This window comes from Dasypus novemcinctus, chromosome 3 (genome assembly GCF_030445035.2).
Source record: "Dasypus novemcinctus isolate mDasNov1 chromosome 3, mDasNov1.1.hap2, whole genome shotgun sequence".
Taxonomy (NCBI): domain Eukaryota; kingdom Metazoa; phylum Chordata; class Mammalia; order Cingulata; family Dasypodidae; genus Dasypus; species Dasypus novemcinctus.
The window spans coordinates 83,986,792-84,010,618 of NC_080675.1; the positions used below are offsets into that span (position 1 = coordinate 83,986,792).

The window sequence follows — 23,827 nt, forward strand, 5'->3', positions numbered from 1 at the left end:
TTGTGCATTTCCATGGATTTTTTTCTCTCTTAAAATTTTTATTTTAGTAACATGTATACAACCTAAAATTTCTCCTTTTAACCACATTTCTTCTGCAAAGACGTTTCTTTTAGTGTATTTAATACCATTTTTTAAATTCTTTGTATCATACATCATATATTTGGTATTCTGATGTTTTATACTGTTTTTTGAATGGGCCATTATTTTCTGTTTCTTTGTATATCTTGTGTTTTTTTTTTATTGTATCCTGTTCATTGTAATATTTTAATATACCTCTGGGATTTAGTCTGTCAGATATTTGTTCCTTAACTTTGTATCCAGCTAGTGACATGAGAAAGAGTTCTTTGAATGCCAGTGGCTAACATAAACAAAGAAACACAGGTTTCACAGTGTTTGCAGATTTTACCTCTGTTTTGGCTGGTGCTCTCTGTCAGAGCTTTGCTCTCTTACTTTCACCTTGAAGAATAGCCTGGGGAGAAAGCTCAGGGTCCTCTCTGGTCTTTTCTGAGCCTGTCTTGTCCTGGTATGCATTTGTTGTGTTAAGAATTCTAACAAATACAGGGCTCTTAGTTTCTTTCTTTCTTTCTTTCTTTTTTTTTTAAATCTTTCCCTCTAGCCTTGGGCATACTATTTTTTTTTCTCCTCCCCCTGAGATGGCTCCTTCATCTGTCTGCTCATTGTGTCTGCTGGTCTGCTCATCATCTTTAAGAGGCACTGAGAACCAAACCTAAGGCTTCCCATGTGGGAGACGGATACCCAGCTGCTTGAGCCACATCCACTCCCTGCTAATTGTGTCTGCTTGCTGCGTCTTCTCATTGCATCAGCTCGACTTCTTCTTGACGTCTTTAGGAAACAGCAGGAACAGAACGGGGACTTTCTCTGTGGGAGGATCCGCCCAACTGCTTGAACCACACCCACTCCCCTGGACATGTTATTGTATAAGTTGTAAAGCATCCAGTTTGTTGCCTCAGGGTGCTGCAGTGTGATTTTATCTTAAACTGATTTATCTGTGGGTAAGCTACTACCAGGTTCAGGGCCTGTTCTTGGGCTGTGAGCCAGAGATGAGTGACCTGATTTAGATAGATTGGTACAGACATACATGAACCTCAGTATGTATGTAAGGATTACTCTGCTCATATCGGTACTATGGACCCATACAGAGAGCCCAGGCTGACTTTTCACTTTTCTGCAATGGGGCGGAAGAGAGGGCCAATACAACAGTGCCCTGAAGTTTTCTTGTCATTTTAAAGGCACTTTTCTTTTTGAATTGGCACTTGGTGAATAGGCCACTTTGAAAGTGATAAGTTGCAAAGGTATTTGGATGGGTTTGCTTGATTATATAATTCTGCTAATTCTTATTTGGCAGAGTTGAATACTGTAGAAAAATAAGGTATTAATTGTTATATTCAAATTAAATGCTTTTTCTCTGTAGACTCTGTTACGGCATGGGGCAAACCCAGATCTGAGAGATGAAGATGGGAAAACTCCGCTAGATAAAGCTCGAGAGAGGGGCCATAGTGAAGTAGTATCTATTTTACAGTCTCCAGGTGAGTGGTAAATTCTTTCTTTTTAAGCTTTCCGATGTTATTTTTCAGCTTCACTTCCACAGAAGTACGTTTCTGTAGACATACTAATATTATATAACAAAGTATTCTTATAAAGTCAAATAATTATGTAGAAATAGGCTCACATTTGTTAAACCTTTAATAGTGTACTATTCTGTATTCTCGCAGATTATGGTACATGATTCCATGATCAAATCAGAAGGTCAAGGGGTGTGGGAATATCAGATTAAGATTAGTTTGGAATTATGCAGACAAAGTAGTCTGACCAAGATTTTGTGTGTGTGTGCATACACTTAAAGCAGCACATATTTATTATTTCATAATTTCTTTGGGTCAGAAATTCAGGCACGGCTTAGCTGAGTCCTCTGTTTGATGGTTCTCATGAGGCTGCAATGATAAGATGGACGAAAGCTGGGGTCTCCTTTGAAGGCTCAACTAGGGAGGGATCTGCTTCCTAGTTCACTTATGTGATTGTTGGCAGTATTCTCTTCTTTGCAGGTTGTTGGACTGAGGGTTTCTATTCCTGTTGGCTCTCAGTCAGAGGCTGCTCTGTTGAGAACCTATCTGTTATGGCAGCCTGCTTGCTCAAAGCCAGCAGGGCAGAGAGTCTTTTAACACAATGGAAGTCACAGTCTTATGTAGCCTAATCACTAAAGTAATGTCTTACCACCTTTGCCATATTCTCTTTGTTAGAAGGAAGCCATTAATTAGGGCAGCCTCAAGAATGTGAATGCCAGGAGGTGGGGATCATTGAGGGCTACTTTAGAAGAGCCCACTTAAATAAACTACATAGTGCATTTCACTACAACTTGGGTTGTAGTAGAAACTCCCATTTATCCCTCTCCCACTCTACCCTATAAAATCTAAATCTTAAGACCCATTTACTGAGGAGTACTTCTTCAGGGGTGCAAGTTTCCAAATGGTGTACTTACCTATCTCAGATACATATGGTGGAAAAGAGGGGAGAAGATGGTATGTTTGCCTTAAGGAGCCAGGCAGGAGGCAGAAGGAAAAGAGTGGAGCCTGAGATCACACTTCTGTAGCACAATAATGTGCCAGATGAATGTCTTGGGCTCCAACCAACTATATTAGCAATTCCCATACTTGCAGGATTGCCAGAAAGGGATGGGCAGAAGTTATAGTGTAGGGAAGGGAGCAGACCCTTGTTGCATGGTGGCTGTGAAGACTTAAGGGGAGAGTTTATATTCCAGGGCCAGGGATATTAGACATTTTAATTTTAATTTTCAAAGAGTTTTACACATAAAACGAATTATAGGATAAGAGGTTATTATGGTCGTGGAGGCCAGGAAAGCCCTCTTGCAGATGCTGATGAACAGAGGGAGTGCAGGAGAGGGTAAAGGTGCAGAGGTAGGAATCCATTTATTTATTCATTTAACAAACATGTATTGGTAGCTGACTCTATACCACCCCTCATATGTCCTTTATGGACAAACAGAGGAGATAACAAATGGTAAATAAATGGCTTAACTGCACAGTGAACAGAGAAATACTTAAGGTAGGTGCTGAGTTGAGATGTAGCCTTAAGAGTAAAGGGTTAGTGTGTGGAACTGGCCCATGCGCCGTGCTGATGTGCGCCAAGAGTGCCGTGCCATGCAGGGGTGTCCCCCGCGTAGAGGAGCCCCACGCGCAAGGAGTGCACCCCGTAAGGAGAGCCGCCCAGTGCCAAAGAAAGTACAGCCTGCCCAGGAATGGTGCCGCCCACACGGAGAACTGACACAACAAGATGACGCAACAAAAAGAAACAGATTCCCATGCCACTGACAACAGAAGTGGACAAAGAAGATGCAGCAAATAGACACAGAGAACAGACAACTGGGGTGAGGGGGCAAAGGGAGAAAAATAAATAAATAGATATATTTTTTAAAAAAAGAATAAAGGGTTAGGAGGATGAGAGAAAGGGGTTAAATCACAGAAATCTACACAGGTGGGGTTCAAGATGTGTCTAGAATGTTGTACAAAGGAGGTTGTGAAGGCAAAGAATGATTGTGGTTGTAAGGAAGCATAAGGAAGAAGTCAGGGTTATACCTGCTCTTGCAAATAACACTGATATTAGGGATCTTGTGGTGGTGTCTTTTCCCTTAGATGCTTTATCATTTATGTAACAAGCCACCCCAAAATTTAGTGTCTTCAAACAACAACCATTTGATTTTTTCTGGTTTGGTGGCTTGACTGAGCTTAGCTAGGAGGTTCTTTTTTTTTTTTTTAATTTTTTAAAAGATTTTATTTATTTCTCTCCTCTTCCCCCCTGTTGTCTGCTCTCTGCGTCCATTCGCTGTGTGTTCTTCTGTGTCCTCTTGCATTTTCAGACAGCACTGGGAAACTGCATCTCTTTTTTTTGCGTCATCTTGCTGCATCAGCTCTCCATATGCGGCGCCACTCCTGGGCAGGCTGCTCTTTATTCATGCAGGGCAACTCTCTTTGTAGGGTGCACTCCTTGCACATGGGGCACCCCTACACGGGGACACCCCTGTGTGGCATGGCACTCCTTGCGCGCACCAGCAGTGCATGTAGGCCAGCTTACAACACAGGTCAGGAGGCCCTGGGGATCGAACCCTGGACCCTCCATATCGTAGATGGACGCTCTATCAGTTGAGCCACGTCCACTTCCCAGGAGCTTCTTTTATTCTGTGTGGTGGTGGCTAGAATCAGTGATGTGTTTGACCAAATTTTTTTAAGTTTCACTGGGTCTCTGAATGCAGAGCCTATGTGAAATACATTTTGAAATCCAATGGAATATCTAAAATTATCTCCTTAGCTTGTGATTTATTTCATTGGGGATACTAGGTACTAAGGCTCTTTAGGATTCTTACAGATACCTTTGGTGAATATGATGTCCCAAATTCAGTTAATTATTGTTAACCAGATATAATTATAACTTGGATTGGAAAAATCTTGGAAGTTTTCTCTTGAAAGAAAAACTTTTCAAAAAAATTATTTCATTGAACAATACTTGTCTGCAGGTGATTGGATGTGTCCAGTTAATAAAGGAGATGACAAGAAAAAGAAAGATACAAACAAAGATGAAGAAGAATGTAATGAGCCCAAAGGAGATCCGGAAATGGCACCCATATACTTGAAAAGGTTATTGCCAGTGTTTGCACAAACATTTCAGCAAACTATGCTGCCATCAATAAGGTAGTTATTCATACTATTGTATTTGTTAGTTAAATTAATTATGTGAATTGTATAATTTTATTTATTCCTCTTTTGTAGAAGAATTTTGAGGTTTATTTTCATATTAAAAATGCATGGTAAGAATAAAAATTAGATTAGAAATGGGAGCCGTACTTTTTTTTCTGAAGATCTGGCTTGAGTAGTTTAGAAAATCAAGAGATTTAGATTCCTAACACAATTTTTGTAGCTTACTGAATATCATCAGTTCTGTAGAGAAATTTTGATAAGTACAGACATTTATTAATCTTTATGGAGTCATGTTAGTAGGATCATTGTGAGATGGTCAGTGGAAGAGTTATTCAGACAAATGAGACTTGTTTGTTGCTTACTATACCCTGTAGGCTAGTGAGAAAAATTGAGTAACAATACAGAGATAAGTGATACATAAGACATGAAATAGAATTCTCTGATAATACAGGTGATTTAAAAACTACTCAAGATAGACAAATTGGAGAAGATTTTATATGAAAATGAGATTGAAATTGGGGTTTCAAGGATACTTAGGAATTTTCCAGACGGACAGATTTGGAATCATGGGTCAATAGCCATGTGTGCCAAGACAACAAGTCCTGGTGGCTGTCCCTCTACAGCATGTCCATAGCTTGCCATTTCTATCCATCTATTGGCAATATACTTGTCCAAGCTAACACTGTCTGTATTTCGACTATGGCAGTAGCTTCTTAACCAGTCTCCCTTTTTTTTCTCTCTTACCTTTCTACAGTCTGTTCATATATATTAGGCCAAATTGTTCTTCAAAATCATAATTTTATCACATCACTTAATTTAAACCCAGTAGTAGTTTCCAATTGGCCTGAGACTAAAAGCCAACTCCTTTTCCTCAGGCAGACTTGCAAGGCCTTACATATGTGCTGCCAAACTTTCTCTTCTCATTTAGCAGTATCTAACCCCTAACTCATTACATGTACACTTTGTTAGCCTTTTTTTTTTTTTTTTTTGGAACACACCCAAGTGCATCCATTTCTTTGGGTTTTATCCTCTGTTAGAAATTTTCTGTCCTCAGATCTTTTGAATGTATGGTTGCTTCATATCATTCAGGTCTCAGTTCAAATGTTACATCTCCTCAAGTTGGCCCACCTAATGTAAATTTATCCCTAAAACAACTCTTATGTCCTGTTTTATTGTCCTCACAGAGCTTATGCCCATCTGAAATCTTTCCTTTGATTTTATTTTTAATTTTGTCTTCCTTCTAAGTAAGCTCCATGAGACTTGGCATTACTTTTGTACTACTGTATTCCTCCAAAGGCAAGGAGGTATAGAATAGGACCTGATACTTAGTATGTCCTCAGTTTGTATTTACTGAAGGATTGAATGAATATGGTTTTGTCAGGAATTGCAAATGTTTTGATAATTGCTGTAGTATATGGTATGTTTGGAAAGCTTAGTGAATAATGTTAAGTAGGTAGATAGGAGCCTTTTGTGACCTTTGAAGGCCCTTGTGGACTTTACCCCACAGTTAAAGAAGGATTATTAATGACTTATGTGGAAATTTGACACAGATTTGTGATTTATAAAGATCACTTTGGCAACAGGGCAGAGAAAAGGACTGGAGGAGAGCAAGATTAGAAATAATCCTATTTCAGATTTCATTGCAATAGGAACTTCAGACAGTGGCAGGACTGGGTTGGTGGGTACAAATTCAGGAGGTTAGAAAGTTGATTGTATAGGGGTTTATGACCAAGTAGACATAAGAGTTTAAGGAAAGGAAGGTATGAAGGAGAACTGCCGAATTTCATATTTCTGGCTGAGAGAAGGGAATTTGATTTTGGTCATTTTAAGTTTAGAAGGCCATAGACCATGTAGTCTTGGAGGATTCACATATCTCAAATCCCAGTATTAGGAGATGGTGATAAAAGTGTGAGCAGTCTGCTTTAAATAGGAGAAATGTGGCAGGAAAAAAATAATTCACTGTGAACATTAAAGAGCTTGGTTTTATATTCTTCCCCAAATAGCTATGAGGTGTAGGTGTTTGTTGGGCCACAGTTCCAATTTTATAAAGGACCTGAAGATCTTAAGAAATGAGCAAGTTCAATTTTGTCTGAAAATATTAGTGGACTTTCTGACATGCTAATAAAAGAATCTTAACTTGTATTTGAAATAGAACTGCTTCATGATAAGGCCATCAGAAAGTTATAAAGTATGCCACTATATGCCAGAGTTCCTTTATTGAATGACTATTTTCTGTCATCCTTTTAAAATGTTCAGAGATTGTCTAAACAAAATTTTAGTTTTAGCACAGATGATGCTAAATTCTAAGTTTTCCACGTCGTAATTAGCAGACATGTTTAATTGTGGCTAGGAAGACAGCATAGTCTTTGTTAAGAACCCAGACTCTGGAGTCAGCTTAAACTTGGTTTAAATTCCAGCACTACCACTTCTCGACTGGCGGCCTTGGACAAAGTACTTAACCTCTTGATCTCACTTGGTTTTCTCTTCTCTAAGAGGTGGTAATTATACTTAATTCTGTTCAGGTATGAGAAAGAAAATTAGCACTGTACCAAATATATGGGGAGTATTTGAAAAATAGTATTTCCTATTTTGAACTGTGTGTAAGTCACCTCAAGGATAATGGTATCTTCACCTTGGTACCTAGAATATTGCTAGATGCTTGGAAAATATTGGTTCAATTATTTCCTATAATAGACTGGTCTTCTTTTAGTCTATTATAATTTAAATGTATGTGTATTTTATTTTATTTATTTATTTTTATTTTTTTTAAGATTTGTTTTTTATTTCTCTCCCCTTCCCCGTCCCCCTCCCCCCCCCAGTTGTCTGCTCTTTGTGTCCATTCGCTGTGTGTTCTTCGGTGTCCACTTGTGACAGCAGCACCCGGAATCTGTGTCTCCTTTTGTTGCGTCATCTTGCTGTGTCAGCTCTCTGTGTGTGTGCGGCGCCATTCTTGTCAGGCTGCACTTTTTATGCGCTGGGCGGCTCTCCTTATGGGGCACACTCCTTGCATGTGGGGCTCCCCTACACGGGGGACACCCCTGTGTGGCATGGCACTCCTTGCGCACATCAGCAGTGTGCATGGGCCAGCTCATCACATGGGTCAGGAGGCCCTGGGTTTGAACCTTGGACCTCCCATGTGGTAGGCAGACGCCCTAACCATTGGGCGAAATCCACTTCCCTGTATTTTATTTTAAAAGAACAGGTTGCTCATTATAAAATTGAAATCAGTTGTATGACTTTATTGAGTATTTCCTGTGTTCTAAGCAAACTGGGTGAATGAAAGGAAGGAAGGCATGCCCAATTGTTAACAGTGGGAATGTTTTGGGGTATGGAATTACTAGGATCTCTTATTTTTTATGTATATGAGAATATTGTTATAGTGAGCATAGGTTTTAAGTTTGACAAAGGACAAAAATACTTTTAATTCAAAATTTGTTTGACATCTAAGCTATCAGGTGTTTTTAGGTTGTTAGAACTTGGTATTTTGGGTTATAGAAAATTTTAGATTAAAATTGGTACCATTTATTGTCTTAGTATTTGTTACTTTTGATTTTCTAAAATTAAGACATTAATAGTCATGCTTATTAAATGTTGTAATGTCATTTTTGGTGAGTTCAGTATATTAATAAAAAATAAATATAGGAGCAAATGTGGCTCATGTGGTTGACCACCCCCTTCCCACATGGGAGGTCCTGGGTTCGGTTCCTTGTGCCTCCTGAAAAAACAAGAAAACAAAAACCAATAAATAGAGGAGTGGATGTGGCTTAAGTGGTTCAGTGCCCACCTCCTACATGGGAGGCCCTGGATTCAGTTTCTGGTGCCTCCTGAAAAAACAAAAAACAACAAGCAAAACAAAACAAAAAAACCAACTCAGGAAAGCCTATGTGGTGGAGCTTCCTACATACGAGGTCCTGTGTTCACCCTGGCCCTCCATACCTCAAAAATAAACTATAGAATAGAATAGAGTAGGAATAGGAGTAGGAGTAGAGTAGGAAAAAAAGCTAGTTTTAGTTTTTTAGTGTTCTTTTATTAAATGTACTTTTCAGCAGAGTGTATAAAACTTGATATTCTACTTTTCATTAATGTATTTTGGATTATTTTAACTTCTTATTTATGGCTTTGTAATTTTTTTTTTTCTTTTCAAGGAAAGCAAGTCTTGCTCTAATTCGAAAAATGATTCATTTTTGCTCGGAAGCACTCTTAAAAGAAGTTTGTGATTCTGATGTTGGTCACAATTTGCCTACAGTACTAGTGGAAATCACTGCAACTGTTCTTGATCAAGAGGTCAGTTTCTTACCTTTTTTGAAATTCTTTTAACGTTAAATCCCTTTTGACAATGTTCGGTAAACATGAATTAAGTTTTGTCCTTATTTCTATGGCAAATTGCTACATTTGTCTATTCCAGGCAACTAAACTTAGTTTAATTTTCCTTTAATTTCCTTGCTATTGATTGCTTTTTTAAAATTTTGTATTTTTTTTAGGATGACGATGATGGCCACTTGCTAGCTTTGCAGATCATAAGAGATTTAGTAGATAAAGGTGGTGATATTTTTTTGGATCAGCTCGCCAGGCTTGGTGTAATTAGTAAAGTGTCAACTCTGGCAGGTCCTTCCTCTGATGATGAGAATGAAGAGGAATCAAAACCAGAAAAAGTGAGTGGTATCAGCAATAAGATTTTTTTAAAGAGTATTTTATTTTAAATTGTGGTAGAATATAACTTACATAAAAATCATCTTAACTTTTTTTTTACGATTTATTTTATTTATTTATCCCCCTACCCCGTTGTTTGTGGTCACTATCTGCTCTCTGTATCCATTTGCTGTGTGCTTTCTGTGTCTGCTAGTCTTCTCTTTAGGAGGCATGGGGAACTGAACCTGGGACCTCCCATGTGGGGGAGAGGTGCTCAGTCACTTGTGCCACCTCAGCTCCCTGATTTGTTGTGTCTCTCATTGTCTTTCCTCTTTGTGCTTCTTTGTTGTGTCATCTTGTGTTAGCTTGCCATGCCTGCCCATTGCACCAGCTCACCTTCTCTCCAGGAGGCACTGGAAACCGAACTCGGGACCTCCCATGTGGTAGGTGGGAGCTTGCTTGCTTGTCTGCTCTCTCTGTCCATTCGCTGTGTGTTCTTCTGTGTCTGCTTGTATTCTCATTATGTGGCTCCAGGAACTGATCCCGGGACCTTCCAGAATGTGAGGGAGGCGATCATTCTCTTGCGCCACCTCAGCTCCCTGGTCTGTTGCGTCCACTATTGTCTCTCCTCTGTGTCTCATTTTGTTGCGTCATCTTGCTGCATCAGCTCTCCGTGTTGGCCAGCACTCCTGCATGGGGCAGCACTCCTCGCACAGGGCAGCACTCCATATGGTCCTGCTCGCCACATGGGCCAGCTTGCCCTCACCAGGAGGCCCTGGGTATCAAACCCTGGACCTCCTGTATAGAGGACAGGAGCCCAATTGCTTGAGCCATATCCATTTCCTCATCTTAACCATTTTTAAGTGAACAATTCTTGACATTAACTACATTAACAATACTATGCAACTTTGACTGCTATTTCCAGAATATTGTCATCATCACAAACCAAAATTCAAACTCATTTAGCAATAGCTTCCTACCCCCCACTGCACTGCAACCGTAGCCACCACTATTTTGGTTTCAGACCTTGTGAATCTGCTTATTCTAAGTATTTCATATAAGAGATTTTATACAGTAGTTGTCCTTCAGCATGAAGCCTTTCATCTATTGGTAGCATGTACCAGCACGTCACTTCTTTTTTTTTCCTAAAGATTTATTTATTTTTTATTTATCTCCCCCCTACCGCAGATGATTTTCTTATCTTTCTGCTCATTGTTTGCTCACCTTCTCCAGGAGGTACTGGCAACTGAACCTGGACCTCCCACACGGGAGGTGAATACCCAACAGCCTGAGCCACATCCACTCCCTGCAGGCTACAGTGTCTGCTGGCTTATAGCATCTGCTTGTTGTGGTGGGTGCAGCATCTAGCTCATTGCGGCAGGTGCAGCATCTGCTTGTCTTCTTTAGGAGGCACTGGGACCTGAACCTGGAACCTCCCATGTGATAGGCAGGCACCCAACTGGTTTGTCCACATCTGCTTCCCACTTCACTTTTTATAGCTGAGTAATATTCCATTGTATGGATAGATTACATTTTGTTTATCTATTTATGTGCTGATAGACACTTGGGTTGTTTGGCTATTGTGAATAATGCTGTGATTAACTTTGATGTGCAAATACTGTTTGAGTCCTGCTTTATATTCTTTGGGGAATTTAATACCACCTAAGAGTGGTTTTTCCAGGTCATATGGTAATTCTGTTTAATCTTCTGAGGAACTGCCAAACTGTTTTACATAGTAGCTGAACCATTTTACATTCCTACCAACAATGCACCACGGTTCCTATTTCTCTGCCTTTTCACCAACACTTATTTTCAATTTTTAATAATATGCATCTCAGTTGGTGTGAAGTGGTTATCTCTTTATAGTTTTAATTTGCATTTCTCAGATGGCTCATGATGTTGAGCACCTTTCCATATACTTATGGGCTATTTGAATAACTTCTTTGGAGAAAAGTCTGTTCACATCCTTGGCTCCCTTTTTAGTTGGGTTATTTGTCTTTTTGTTGTTCAATTGTAGTTCTTTATATATTCTGGGTATTGAGCCTTATCAGATATATGGTTTCCAAATATTTTCTCCCATTCTGTAGATTGTCTTTTTACCTTATTGATAATGTGCTTTGATACACAATAGTTTATTTTGATAAAGTCCACTTTAATTGCTTCTGCTTTGGTGTAATTACTCCATTGTCTTTTTCTTTATTAGTGGCTTTTTTGTAATTTAACATCTTGATTCCTTTTCTTTCCTTTTCTCTATATTAGTCAGTAATTTTCTTAGTGGTTACCTTTGTAATTACAACTCACATCTTAAACTAATAACCTAGTTCAGCAAGTACCAACCCAGTTTCAGTAGTGTACAAACTCTCTACTCCTATAAATCTCCATCCTTTCCCATTTTTATTGTTATTGTCTTAGATTACACCTTTATACACTGTATTCCCATTAACATAGACTTTAAATGTTGTTTTACATAATTGCCTGTTAAATCATATAGGAGGGGACCAGTTATAAACCAAAGGTACAGTAATTCAGGTTTTTATATTTACCTGTGCAGTTTCCTTTACCCATAGTTCTCTATGACTTCAAGTTCCTGCCTAGTATTTCTTTTCAGCCAGAATAAGAGTACTTATTAAACAGTAAGCAGCTAAAAATTATATTCAAGATGTTTTAACCCTAAATTTGATTCATAGTCATGTTTTAAAAATCCTTATATTTGAAATAGATATTATTTTCCTCATTTTATTGAATATTTTTACACATTTAGGAAGATGAACCACAAGAAGATGCTAAAGAATTGCAGCAAGGTAAACCATATCATTGGAGAGACTGGTCAATAATCAGGGGAAGGGACTGCTTATATATCTGGAGTGATGCTGCAGCCTTGGAATTATCTAATGGCAGTAATGGATGGTTCAGATTTATCTTGGATGGAAAACTCGCCACCATGTATTCAAGTGGTAGTCCTGAAGGTGGATCAGATAGTTCAGGTAAGACTTTGTTTTAATTAAAAGATATTATTAGTTTCTACAGTTTTATAATTTTTATAATTTTTTTTCTTTTCTTACTTTTGTTGTATTGTTGTATAAATAGTATATCCATAATGACTATATGACTAATTTCTTTAATATCACCACTAAAAAATATTGTACTCCTGAGGCATTTCATCAGTGCCTTTGTATTGTATGAGATAAGGAATAGCATTGTATACTGCTGTACTTTGAGTCCCTATGATACCTACTTTTAATCTCTTCAGCCTTTTTAGGTAAAGCTACCTTTTGTCATGTAAAGATAAATTGCATGTTTATTTTGCTATGTCTTTTTTTAAAGCTTCATATTTTAACAAATTATGCCTATAGGATTGCTTTTATGCCTCACCTAAAAAGATCAAACTCTGGTAAGAATATACTAATGAGTAAAAATCCACTAATTAAATTTATTTTATGAAATTTCTATTATACCAATAGGTAATGAATGTCCTTTGTATTGAAACAGACTTTTTGAAAGGAATGAGGTTTTAAAATAAGCATTTTGCCTTTATAGAAAGCAGAAGTGAATTTCTAGAGAAGTTACAAAGAGCTCGAAGCCAAGTAAAGCCATCTACATCAAGTCAGCCTATCCTTTCAGCACCAGGACCCACTAAACTTACTGTAGGCAATTGGTCACTAACATGTTTGAAAGAAGGAGAGATTGCTATTCATAATTCAGATGGTCAGCAAGCTACAATACTGAAAGAAGATCTACCTGGTTTTGTATTTGAATCGAATAGAGGAACTAAACATTCATTCACTGCAGAAACTTCTTTGGGTAAGTATATAGGTATGTAAGTTTAGCAGGTAAGAATAAATGAATAAGTTGCAAAAAGTATATTCTGTGAAATGGCTTTTCTTCTTTTTAAGGTTCGGAATTTGTGACTGGCTGGACTGGCAAAAGAGGCAGAAAACTGAAATCTAAGTTAGAAAAAACAAAGCAAAAGGTATATGTGTGGAATGTGGTTGTTTTTATTTTTTCTTTCGTCTTTGACTTGTTAAGTTTTAAATGGTAGATTATAAACATTTAAAAAATTGAGCTGGGGAATAGATGTAGCTCAAGTGGTTGAGTTCCTGATTCCCATGTATGAGGTCCCAGGTTTAATCCTCCGTACCTCCTAAAAACAAAACAAACAAACAAATGAAAAAACCAACTCTCACTGGGGAGCGCATGCAGCTCAGTGGTTGAGCACCTGCTTCCCATGTATGAGGTCCTGGGTTCAATCCCTGGTACCTCTGGAAAAAAAAATTTTGAAATTGAGCCTTATAGCATAAGCTATCCTAACAAAACATATTTCACTATTCTTCTGTGTTCATTATTTTTCGCGTTGTGTATATATTTATTCATAGTTTTTATACATAAAAATAAACATTATTAATGTCAGCATTTAAACCAGAAACAATATTGAGCTTAAAAATGAGATAAAAGATAAAATTGATTTTTAATTTTCTTATTAATATTATAAAAACCTTAAAAGTCATACTGAAATTATTATTAATGATGATATTTCTAGTGATATGATGGAATTGGAAATGCATTATTATGTTTTACAATCATGATTTAATACTTTGTGATACCAAAATTTGAATGTATACTTCTAAATTCAGATTATTTTTTAAATAAATCAGTTTATTGGTACATATTAATAAAGCATACAGTTTAATTCTAAAGCAGAATAGCAGCTATGTACGGCAGGGGAAGAATAGAGAGACTGAGAGGTGATGAGTCTTTTTTGTTTTTTATTATTATTACTGGAACAATGAAAATGCTCTAATAATGATTGAAGTCATGAATGTACCACTATGTGATTATACCAGATACCACTCCTTGTACACTTTGTAGATTCAGATTATTTTGATGCTTAATTTTAATAGCCATCTTAATTGAAAAACGCTACCTCATAAAGATATAGAAGCAATTACAAAATTGACTCCATTCTCAAAATGATGATACTAATTTTTAAATACCATCCATCAATTGTATGTTAAAAAAAAAACACCAGTATATTTCCATCTTAGTGTATGTCAGTTGTTCTTGCATGTTATTTCATTTTAAAAATAAAATTATCTCAGTTTCTGGTATGAGAAAAATGCTTTGTAGGTATTTGGGACTACGGAAGAGTATATGTATTTTTATGGCTTTGGTATAAAAACCATTTAGAAATGGTAATAATGGGTTTCATTTGGAGCAGTAATTTTCATAGAAAGGCATTCTTCTTCTCACTTCCAGCTGTTGATGTGCTGGGTTATCCCAAAGATCCTAGACCCTGGAAAGAAATAGCTTTGATTTCTTTTGATGAATGTATTATGACTCTATGGCTAAATATGTTATCTCATTATTGCTTTTGCACGTGCTTAAAATGAGTGTGAGACCAGAGATTTTTTCTCATTTAGGATATTTTAAAAGCATTTAAGAAAGAAATATCTCACTCATTTGAAGATTAGATGCTTAAAGGAATCTGAGCTAAGTAATTCATTATAAAGCTGAATACCACTCAGCTCTCTCAGTGCTTCCTTTTTAATACCTCATATGTTGTATTAAATAACCAGGACTAGACCCACTCACAGGGAAATGAAATTTCACAATATGAAAGAACACAAAATTACTGAGAACATAGTCTCATTCCTATATTTTCATTTTTTAAAGAAAATGTGATAATAGATTCAATTTACTGAACTGAAATCAGTTACAGTTCAGTGACCAAATGGCTATTCTTCCAGGCATGAAAGCAATCCTATCAAAATATACTAATTTTAGGTAAAAATAATTTATTAGTTTTAATGTATTTATTTATTAATACTGTTTTATGAAAAGATGTTTTCTCCAAATTATCCAATATCTAGTACTTGTTACCTTTTAATTCTGAAAGGCATAATGAAATAGAATGGAACAGATACTGTTAAGTAGGTTAGGGAGATGATTTTTTTTTCTTTACATTAAAGAGTTATGCTTGATTAGTCTGTGATTTAAATGAAATCAGGTAACTTAAATTTATCCTATCTAAGCACATATTTTAAATGAGTGTTATAGGGAGTGGATGTAGCTCAGTGTTTGAGCTCCTGCTTCCCATGTACGAGGTCTTGGGGTCAATCCCCTGTATCTTCCTATATTCTACATTTCCTCTAGATCAAAGCCTAGGACATATATGGTTTCTTTCCTCAAGCAATTTCATTGTAATTTCAATGAGTGATACTCAGTGCCAAAATGGCCAAAAAGGTGGCTCTTTCTCATGGTGAAATATATAAATATATGAATGCTTTGTATCTATATTTATTTTTTCACTGCTTTTTTAAAATTATTTTTATTTTTTAAAAATATATGTTTTATTTATTTTTAAAAGATACATAGATCCACAAAATGTTACATTAAAAAACATAGGACATTCCCATATGCTCCACTCCCCACGCCCCCCACTCCTCCCACATCAACAACTTCTTTCATTGGTGTGGTACATTCAATTGCATTTGATGAGTACATTTTGGAGCATTACTTCACAGCATGGATTATAGTTTACATTGTAGTTTACACTCTCTCCCAGTCCATTCAGGGAGTTATGGCAGGATCTAAAATGTCCTGTATCTATCCCTGCAATATCATTTAGGACAACTCCAAGTCTTGAAAATGCCCCTGTATCACACCTCCTTTTCTCTCTTCCTGCTTCCAGCAACTCCAGTGGTCATTGTCTCCACGTCAATGATATAATTTCTTCCATTGCTAAAGTCACTATTGTGACTGGTATTCTATAGTAGAATACCAATAAGTCCACTCTAGTCTATATTTTATTCCCCAATCCTGAGAATGCTATGTATATTGTGTGTGAATATATAAATGGGGGGAAAAAATGAAATCTAAGGTATATACCCCAAGATCTTAAAAGAGTCAGCTTTGGTTAATGGAATAGTAAGTGGCTTAATTTTCTTCTTTTAAGGTTTTTTTTTTTTTTTTTAAGGTACTGGGGATGGGGATTGAATCCCAGACCTCATATATGAGAAGCTGGTGCTCAACCACTGAGTCACATTGGCTTCCCTGAGTTTTTTCATTTGTTTGCTTGTTGCTTGTTTTTTTTTGTTTTTAGGAGGCACCAGGAACCAAACCTGGGACCTTCCATGTGGGAAGCAGGTGCTCAATCACTTGAGCCATATTGTTCCCCAAGTTAAGTTTTTATAAGTAAAAATGAAATAAGCACCTATTTTGCATATAAATATAATATTTAAATAATTGAAAATTGAAATTATAAGAATTATTTTAATTAACAGTCTGTTAAAACCTAGTAGGATACTTTTTGAACTATTGGAATCCTTAACATACCTTTGATATATGTGAACAGAAGTAGTGGTTACTGAACAGTTTTTGAAAGTTGATATGGCACAAACTGAAATTGGCATAACATACATATAAAAGGAAATATTTGGTAAAATTATTCATTGTTGTGAAAATTCTCTTTTGCTTTGCTTATTTTGGTAGGTACGAACTATGGCTCGAGATTTATATGATGACCACTTTAAAGCTGTTGAAAGCATGCCTCGTGGAGTAGTGGTCACACTCAGAAACATAGCAACTCAGTTAGAGTCATCTTGGGAACTTCATACGAATAGACAGGTATGTCTGATAACCTCTAGATTTTAATGGATCTAAAATTAGTTTACAGTGAATCTTAGTTTACTTAGTTTTACTGTTATAATCTGAGTATTGATTTAGTGGTTCGGAAATTACAGTCTACCACCTGGTTTTTTATGGTCTGAAAGCTAAGAATGGTTTTTATGTTTTTAAATGGTTGACAATAAAACAAAAAGATACTTCTTGTCACATGAAAATTTCAGTATCCATGAATAAAGTTTTATTGGAACACAGCCCTTTTCTTTGTTTACATATTGTCTAACTTCTTTGGTGCTGCAGTGACAGTTGAATGGTTGGGAAAGAGACATATGGCTTGCTTGCAAACCCTAAAATATTTACTATAGGCCCTTTACAGAAAAGTTTGCTGACATCTGGTAGAGATAATTTGCTTTAATAATTTGACATTTTAAATCTTGTTTACTGTCTTAATTTATTTTCATGATAGTTGCTATTCTGATAAACACTTTAAGAGCAATTTTTGTATTTCAATTGTTTTATTAAATTTTTTGTTTACTTTTAGTGTATCGAGGGTGAAAATACTTGGAGAGATTTAATGAAGACAGCTTTAGAAAACCTAATTGTACTTTTAAAGGATGAAAACACAATTTCACCATATGAAATGTGCAGTAGTGGCTTGGTGCAAGCACTTCTTACTGTTTTAAATAATGTAAGTTTATCACATAATGAAGAACAAAACTATAATATAGTTTTAAAAATTATTTGTACCTATATTTAGCTGAGTGAATTTTAGTTTAATTTGCCAAGAAATATCCAGAAACTGCTAATATTATTATTTATAATTTCCCCAACCTTTCCTTTTTAAGTGATATCATTGATTCAAGCCAATTTAATTAAATAATTGAATCTTTTGATTTCTAAGTTCCCCAATTACAATTGAGGCTCAAGTCTTTCTTGAATGAAACACTAACTTTAGCCTAACATTTAATATTATTCACTACTCTCATAACATACATAAAATGGAGTAAGTTTACAGACCTTATTGTGTTCCTAAATTATACAATAGAAAATCAATTTAGGAACAATGACAGTTTAGGAAGATTATGTGAATGTTTTATAGAAATATTTGTTAATGCCCTTATTTTTCTTTTCAGTTTAGTCTATCTAAAATATGTCTTTTGTGTTAAAATTTTTCCTTTGTTTTAATGAAAGAAATCATTTAACTAATCATATATCCCCTTCATTAATTTTACCATTTGAATTTATTTACATTTATTAAAATTAGTGACATGATTATATTACTCAGTAATATCTATGAAATTGTGCATTTGATACACCAATTATATTTTTTCTAACACTGAAGTAAATACATACTATGAAAATGAAAAATGTTCATTCATGTATCATCTGAAATAATTTTGAATGCTACACTTTGGGAACACTGATTTAGCAGCATAATTGCTAAATACATTTTCACGTTGAAGGAAGGGGAATAAAAATCTGTGTATATGTTAGCCATGGCCTATCACTGATATAAAATTTTTTTAATTGAAAGAAAATAATTCCACTCAGTTTATATTGATAAATAATATCTGCATGAGTTTTTGATAAATTTCAGTAAGAACCATTAAAAATTTGTTTTGTACTTTGGTTTTTTTTTAGAGCATGGATTTAGATATGAAACAAGATTGTAGTCAACTTGTAGAAAGAATAAATGTTTTCAAAACAGCTTTTAGTGAAAATGAAGATGATGAAAGGTAAAACCCCAAATTTCTCTTAATGTGTTGTTTTCAATGTTTGTTTAGATGGCATACTTCCTATAAAATAGTATCCATGTAGTATTTGTACACATAATAGGAATCCTTTTATTTGGTAAAAATGTAGCTATATTATAAATATATAATATGAGAAAATTTTTAAAAAGTTTTTCTTTAATCTAGTGGAATAAAGGAAAACGTATTTAAATTATGCCTGCCATAATCACAGCTGATCATTTAGTTTAAATTATATACCTGTTTAAGATACAGTTGGAAATTTGAACACTGATTAAATATTTGATGATATTAAGTAATAATTGTCAACTTTTTTAGGTGTGATGTTATGATTATGAAGTTTTCCTATAAGAGTTGTCTTTTTAAGAGGTATATGTTAAAAATATTTCTGGATGAAATAATATACTATGTGGCATTTCCTTCAAAATTTATGGGAAGGTACGACTTGGATGGAGTTATAGAAATAGATTGGCCATTAGTAGACAAGTTGTTGAAGCTGGGTCATGGCTCAATGGGGGTTCATTATACAGTATTGTCTACTTTTGTATGTGTGAATGAATTTTCTCATAATGAATGAAATGTAATTAATTTCATTATTTTTAAACAACAATTTTAATGAGTGTACACCACATTTTACAGAAGTATAACCTTTGAAACATTCCTGTATTATACATATTAGTTCTTTGCAAATTATTACTCTTATTAATATACTAGTCTCAGTGGAAATACATTTTGTATAAATTGCTTTAAGCGGTGTTACTGTAATGAAGATAAGAATAATTTTTAAAGGTTCTTGATTCAGATTGTCAAGTTATTTTCCAGAAAGTTAATGCTTAGTTTGGACTTTAACCAATAGAGTATGAAAAAGTGTATCTTAGTATACCTTTTTCATTAAATATTATCAAAGTTTTTAAAACTTGGCTGCCTTACATTCTTTTATATGTTTCAAATATTACATAATGAAATTGTTTAAACTTAAAAACATACATACCTGCTTTGAATGCTTAGAAAAAATGAAGTATTAATATTTTCCTCTTAGGTGGAGGGGGATGAGTTGTGAGAACATCTCTGCCTACTCACAAGTAATCTAAAACAAAATTAAACTCTATTATTATTTTTCCCCACAGTCGACCAGCAGTTGCATTAATTAGAAAGTTAATAGCTGTACTAGAATCTATTGAACGTCTACCTCTCCATTTGTATGATACACCAGGATCCACATATAACCTTCAGGTAACCATGAAAAATGCCATAGGATTGGTGCCACAATCCATAAGGAAGAATATTATGTTTTTCTTAAAAAAAAAAAAAAAAGTTTTTTTTTCCCTTTTTATATTGGTTTAAAATAAGAGTTATTACTCTGCTTAATCTCTAAAGACTAACTTAAATATCATTTGATCTTTTTACTGATTCTTAAATGGATTAATAGTTCCAGTCTTTTTTGTTTACTCATATCACTGTAGAAAGTGATGCACTGATTCATTTTAAAATATTTTTTCTAAGTAATAAGTTATATTTGGTAGATCACAGTTGGAAAAAATAATCAGTGGAGAAAGTGAGATACTCTAGTTCTGAGATTACGAGTTAAGTCCCTTTTTTGTCTCTGTATGCTTCTGACGACATAAAAAGTTTGAAAGTATTTTAAGCAGTTTTTTTTCCTTTTATCATCTTTTTTCTCTATGTCATTGGTGAGAGCCAGATGGTCTCAGCCTTTGCATTCCTGTTGCTCCTTTGGGAAAGCTGTTATTATTACATGGTTTTAGAGCCTGCTTTCTTCCTAGACATTATTTGGTTCATATTTTAATTTATTCATTCAATTTTTCCTTTGTTTGAAGCTGAGGATCCAGATGTGAACAAACAAATCAGATGGTTTTTACTGCTCACATCCAAGCACAGATCTTTATCACATTTTCTGTGGACTGCTTTATTAATTCGTAGCAGATCTTCCTATCTTCAATCTTGTCTTTAACCTATCTTGCATTCCACTGTGTGGAATAATTCTTTTAAAACAGCCTTAAGTAAGTGCTAAGAATCTGTTTGCTCTAATAGTGCTTACTCAGGGCAAACAGAACATGCCATACCCTTGAAAATCTGATAGCGTTTCAGAAGCCATTAGACCTTCCTAGACTAGAGAGGTTATCCAGGGAGTTAGAGTTTAGTTAGTACACCTGACATGGTATACATATTAAGATGTACAGGGCTACTTTGTGTTTTGCTTCAGAAAGAGATGAGCAAGACAGTTTGCCCTATCCCTTGGCTCTATCCTTGCTACATGAGTGATGTGGATATTAAGTCTCAAAGACTGGGAATTCGGTGGTTTATATAGTCCTAGGACCTCTAACATCTTTTATAATGTACTTTTCATTTTCAGGAGATTGTGTAAGATTCAAAGACAGGAAGGCTAGGAATATACCCTCTGGTGGTATGCAGTCTAAAATGCTATCAAAGTGTAAATATAGGTATTTTGCTATGTCTCTCTAGAATTAGTTGAGATTTGTGCAGAAGTAAAGCTACCTAAATTTGCTAGTTCTATATTTGTTGCTTACTAATAAGATAATTAGCTCAACCACTTCTTTTCAGAAACATTCATTGAAAATTGAGTTATAACTTAGATATGTAATACTTCTGTTAAAGGGTTTTATAATAATTTTATTTGTACCATGTGTAGTTGAAATTCTAACTTTTTATTTGTTAACATTTAGTCAAAATCAGATATTTGTTCAATGATCCTTTCTAAACATACCTCATAAATCTCAAATGTGTTCATGTAGCTTACCTTGGTTTTTACAATTCTAAGGGGGAAAAAAGCAAGGTATTTTCTGAAGCATTTTGATTATTTCCATGTAGATACTTACAAGAAGATTAAGGTTTCGGTTGGAACGTGCACCTGGTGAAACTGCATTGATAGATAGGACTGGCAGAATGTTGAAAATGGAACCTTTAGCTACGGTTGAATCTCTAGAACAGTATCTCTTGAAAATGGTGAGTTTCTGGCAAGTGAAATATGCATTCTCTATTGCTGTTTTGCCCTTTGGATAGGTAGTTTGAGAAAATGTATGCAAAAGTTTGTCCCAGTAATTCCATGTCTAGAAATCTAATTTAAGAAAATAATCTTATAAGAAATGCTTTCTACATAACAATATTGATTATATTTATTGGTAATACTGAAATACAGAAGAAACTTCAATGTTAGTCAATAGGGGCATGTTAAGTAGAAAATGTTTCTACACATGTGAATATTATATCAAAATGTATAAAGATTAATGATAATAGAAAAGTGTTTGTGTACAGTATGATCAAAACTTTGTTTTGTCCTGTGCATGGAAGTGATAGGTTGAAAAAGTATATATAGTATTAATAGTGATGTTTTGGTTTTGGAACTTTCTCTTTTCCTGTATTTTTTTCAATTCTTCAATGATTTTTCGGTATAATAAAAGAAAACATTCATTTTAAAGTGATGGGAGAAAAATGGGTAATAAGCTTGGAAATAGCATTATTAATATTACCATATTTTCTTTGGTTTAGGTAGCAAAGCAGTGGTATGATTTTGATCGATCTTCATTTGTTTTTGTTCGAAAATTAAGAGAAGGTCAAAATTTTATATTTCGGCATCAGCATGATTTTGATGAAAATGGAATCATTTACTGGATTGGGACAAATGCCAAGTAAGTCATTCTGTTTTAATCTAGAATGACGACATTCACCTGCAAAAAGGATTCTAGGGAATAGAATAAAATTATTAACTGTTTTTTTAGTGGTTAAGGAATTTTGTCTTATAGATTTAAATTTAAGATCATCTAAATTTTTATGAAGAAAGAAATGTCTAAATTGTGGCTTTAATTTTATTTAAACTAATATAATTTTAAATTGATTTTAAAAAGCTTATGTGAACAAATTAATTATTTTAACAGTGTTAACTGCTAATTCTTGAAAAAATTTCTTTGTAGAACGGCATATGAATGGGTAAATCCAGCTGCTTATGGACTTGTAGTAGTAACATCCTCAGAAGGAAGAAATCTACCTTATGGCCGCTTAGAAGACATATTAAGTCGTGATAATTCAGCTTTAAATTGCCATAGCAACGATGATAAGAATGCCTGGTTTGCCATAGATCTGGGTCTGTGGGTGATACCATCAGCATATACACTTCGTCACGCTCGTGGCTATGGAAGGTCTGCACTAAGAAATTGGGTTTTCCAGGTATCCAAAGATGGACAGAACTGGACTTCTTTGTATACCCATGTTGATGACTGCAGTCTCAATGAACCAGGGTTAGTTGAGGAGTCTTTGCAAACTTGAACACTCAGTAAAGAGTTAAAAAACAAAAAAACTTATATACCCTTAAAGATCTTGACTTTGTGAAATATTGAAATAGAATTTTTTTTCTTAAAACATTACTCACTACTATAATTTAGGCATAAAAACTTTAAAATGTTGACTATCAAAACTTTGTCAAAAGCTTTAGAGTAAACATTAGTAGAAAGATGGATCTGTTTTTAAAAATTGTTGTGTTTATCACACACAAAAAAATGAAATTAGCTTTTTACTAAACTCTCCATATATTCACATACTTATGACTGTTCCCAGTAAATTAACAGTAACTGTTGCTGGTTATAGAATTATTGCTAACTTTAAAATTTTTCTTTTATCTGTCTCTTTTCCTAAATTTTATATATTATTATTATTTACATTTTTAAATTTATTTTTAAAAGGTAGTTAGATTACATAAAATGTTACATAAAAAAAATAAGGGATTCCCGTATGCTTCACACCCCACGACTCCCATCTTTCCCCACATTAACATCTTCTTTCATTAGTGTGGTATATTCATTGCAATTAATTGATGAACACATTTTGGAGCATTTGCCTCTAAGCATGGATTATAGTTTACATTGTAGTTTATATTCTCTCTCACTCAATTCTATATTATTTTTTTATGGTTAATTATATTTCTATAAGAAAACAGTTTTTGTAAGCTTTAATTGTAGATTGTGACACATTTTGATGAGTAGATAGAATATGGAGTTATATTGCTTTCTGCATTTGTATTATGAAGGAACTTCTTAAGATTAGGATTAACAGTTCAAAAATTTAATAAAC

The 23,827-nt window shown here is 34.8% G+C and overlaps 1 protein-coding gene across 6 annotated transcripts in view; it reads left to right on the forward strand.

Annotated features, from left to right (window-relative positions):
* The window catches only part of HECTD1 (HECT domain E3 ubiquitin protein ligase 1), a 103,878-nt gene that overhangs the window by 37,318 nt on the left and 42,733 nt on the right, over positions 1–23,827 (forward strand). For all 6 annotated transcript variants that reach the window (XM_004467924.2, XM_004467927.3, XM_004467926.2 and 3 more), the window contains exons 9-22: positions 1,433–1,547; positions 4,547–4,721; positions 8,873–9,011; positions 9,209–9,379; positions 12,118–12,340; positions 12,894–13,157; positions 13,250–13,326; positions 16,845–16,979; positions 17,518–17,664; positions 18,618–18,712; positions 19,855–19,960; positions 21,575–21,709; positions 22,253–22,392; positions 22,675–22,998. In XM_004467924.2, coding sequence (XP_004467981.1) covers positions 1,433–1,547; positions 4,547–4,721; positions 8,873–9,011; positions 9,209–9,379; positions 12,118–12,340; positions 12,894–13,157; positions 13,250–13,326; positions 16,845–16,979; positions 17,518–17,664; positions 18,618–18,712; positions 19,855–19,960; positions 21,575–21,709; positions 22,253–22,392; positions 22,675–22,998 — 2,246 coding nt within the window. The remainder of the gene's footprint in view (positions 1–1,432; positions 1,548–4,546; positions 4,722–8,872; positions 9,012–9,208; positions 9,380–12,117; positions 12,341–12,893; positions 13,158–13,249; positions 13,327–16,844; positions 16,980–17,517; positions 17,665–18,617; positions 18,713–19,854; positions 19,961–21,574; positions 21,710–22,252; positions 22,393–22,674; positions 22,999–23,827) is intronic.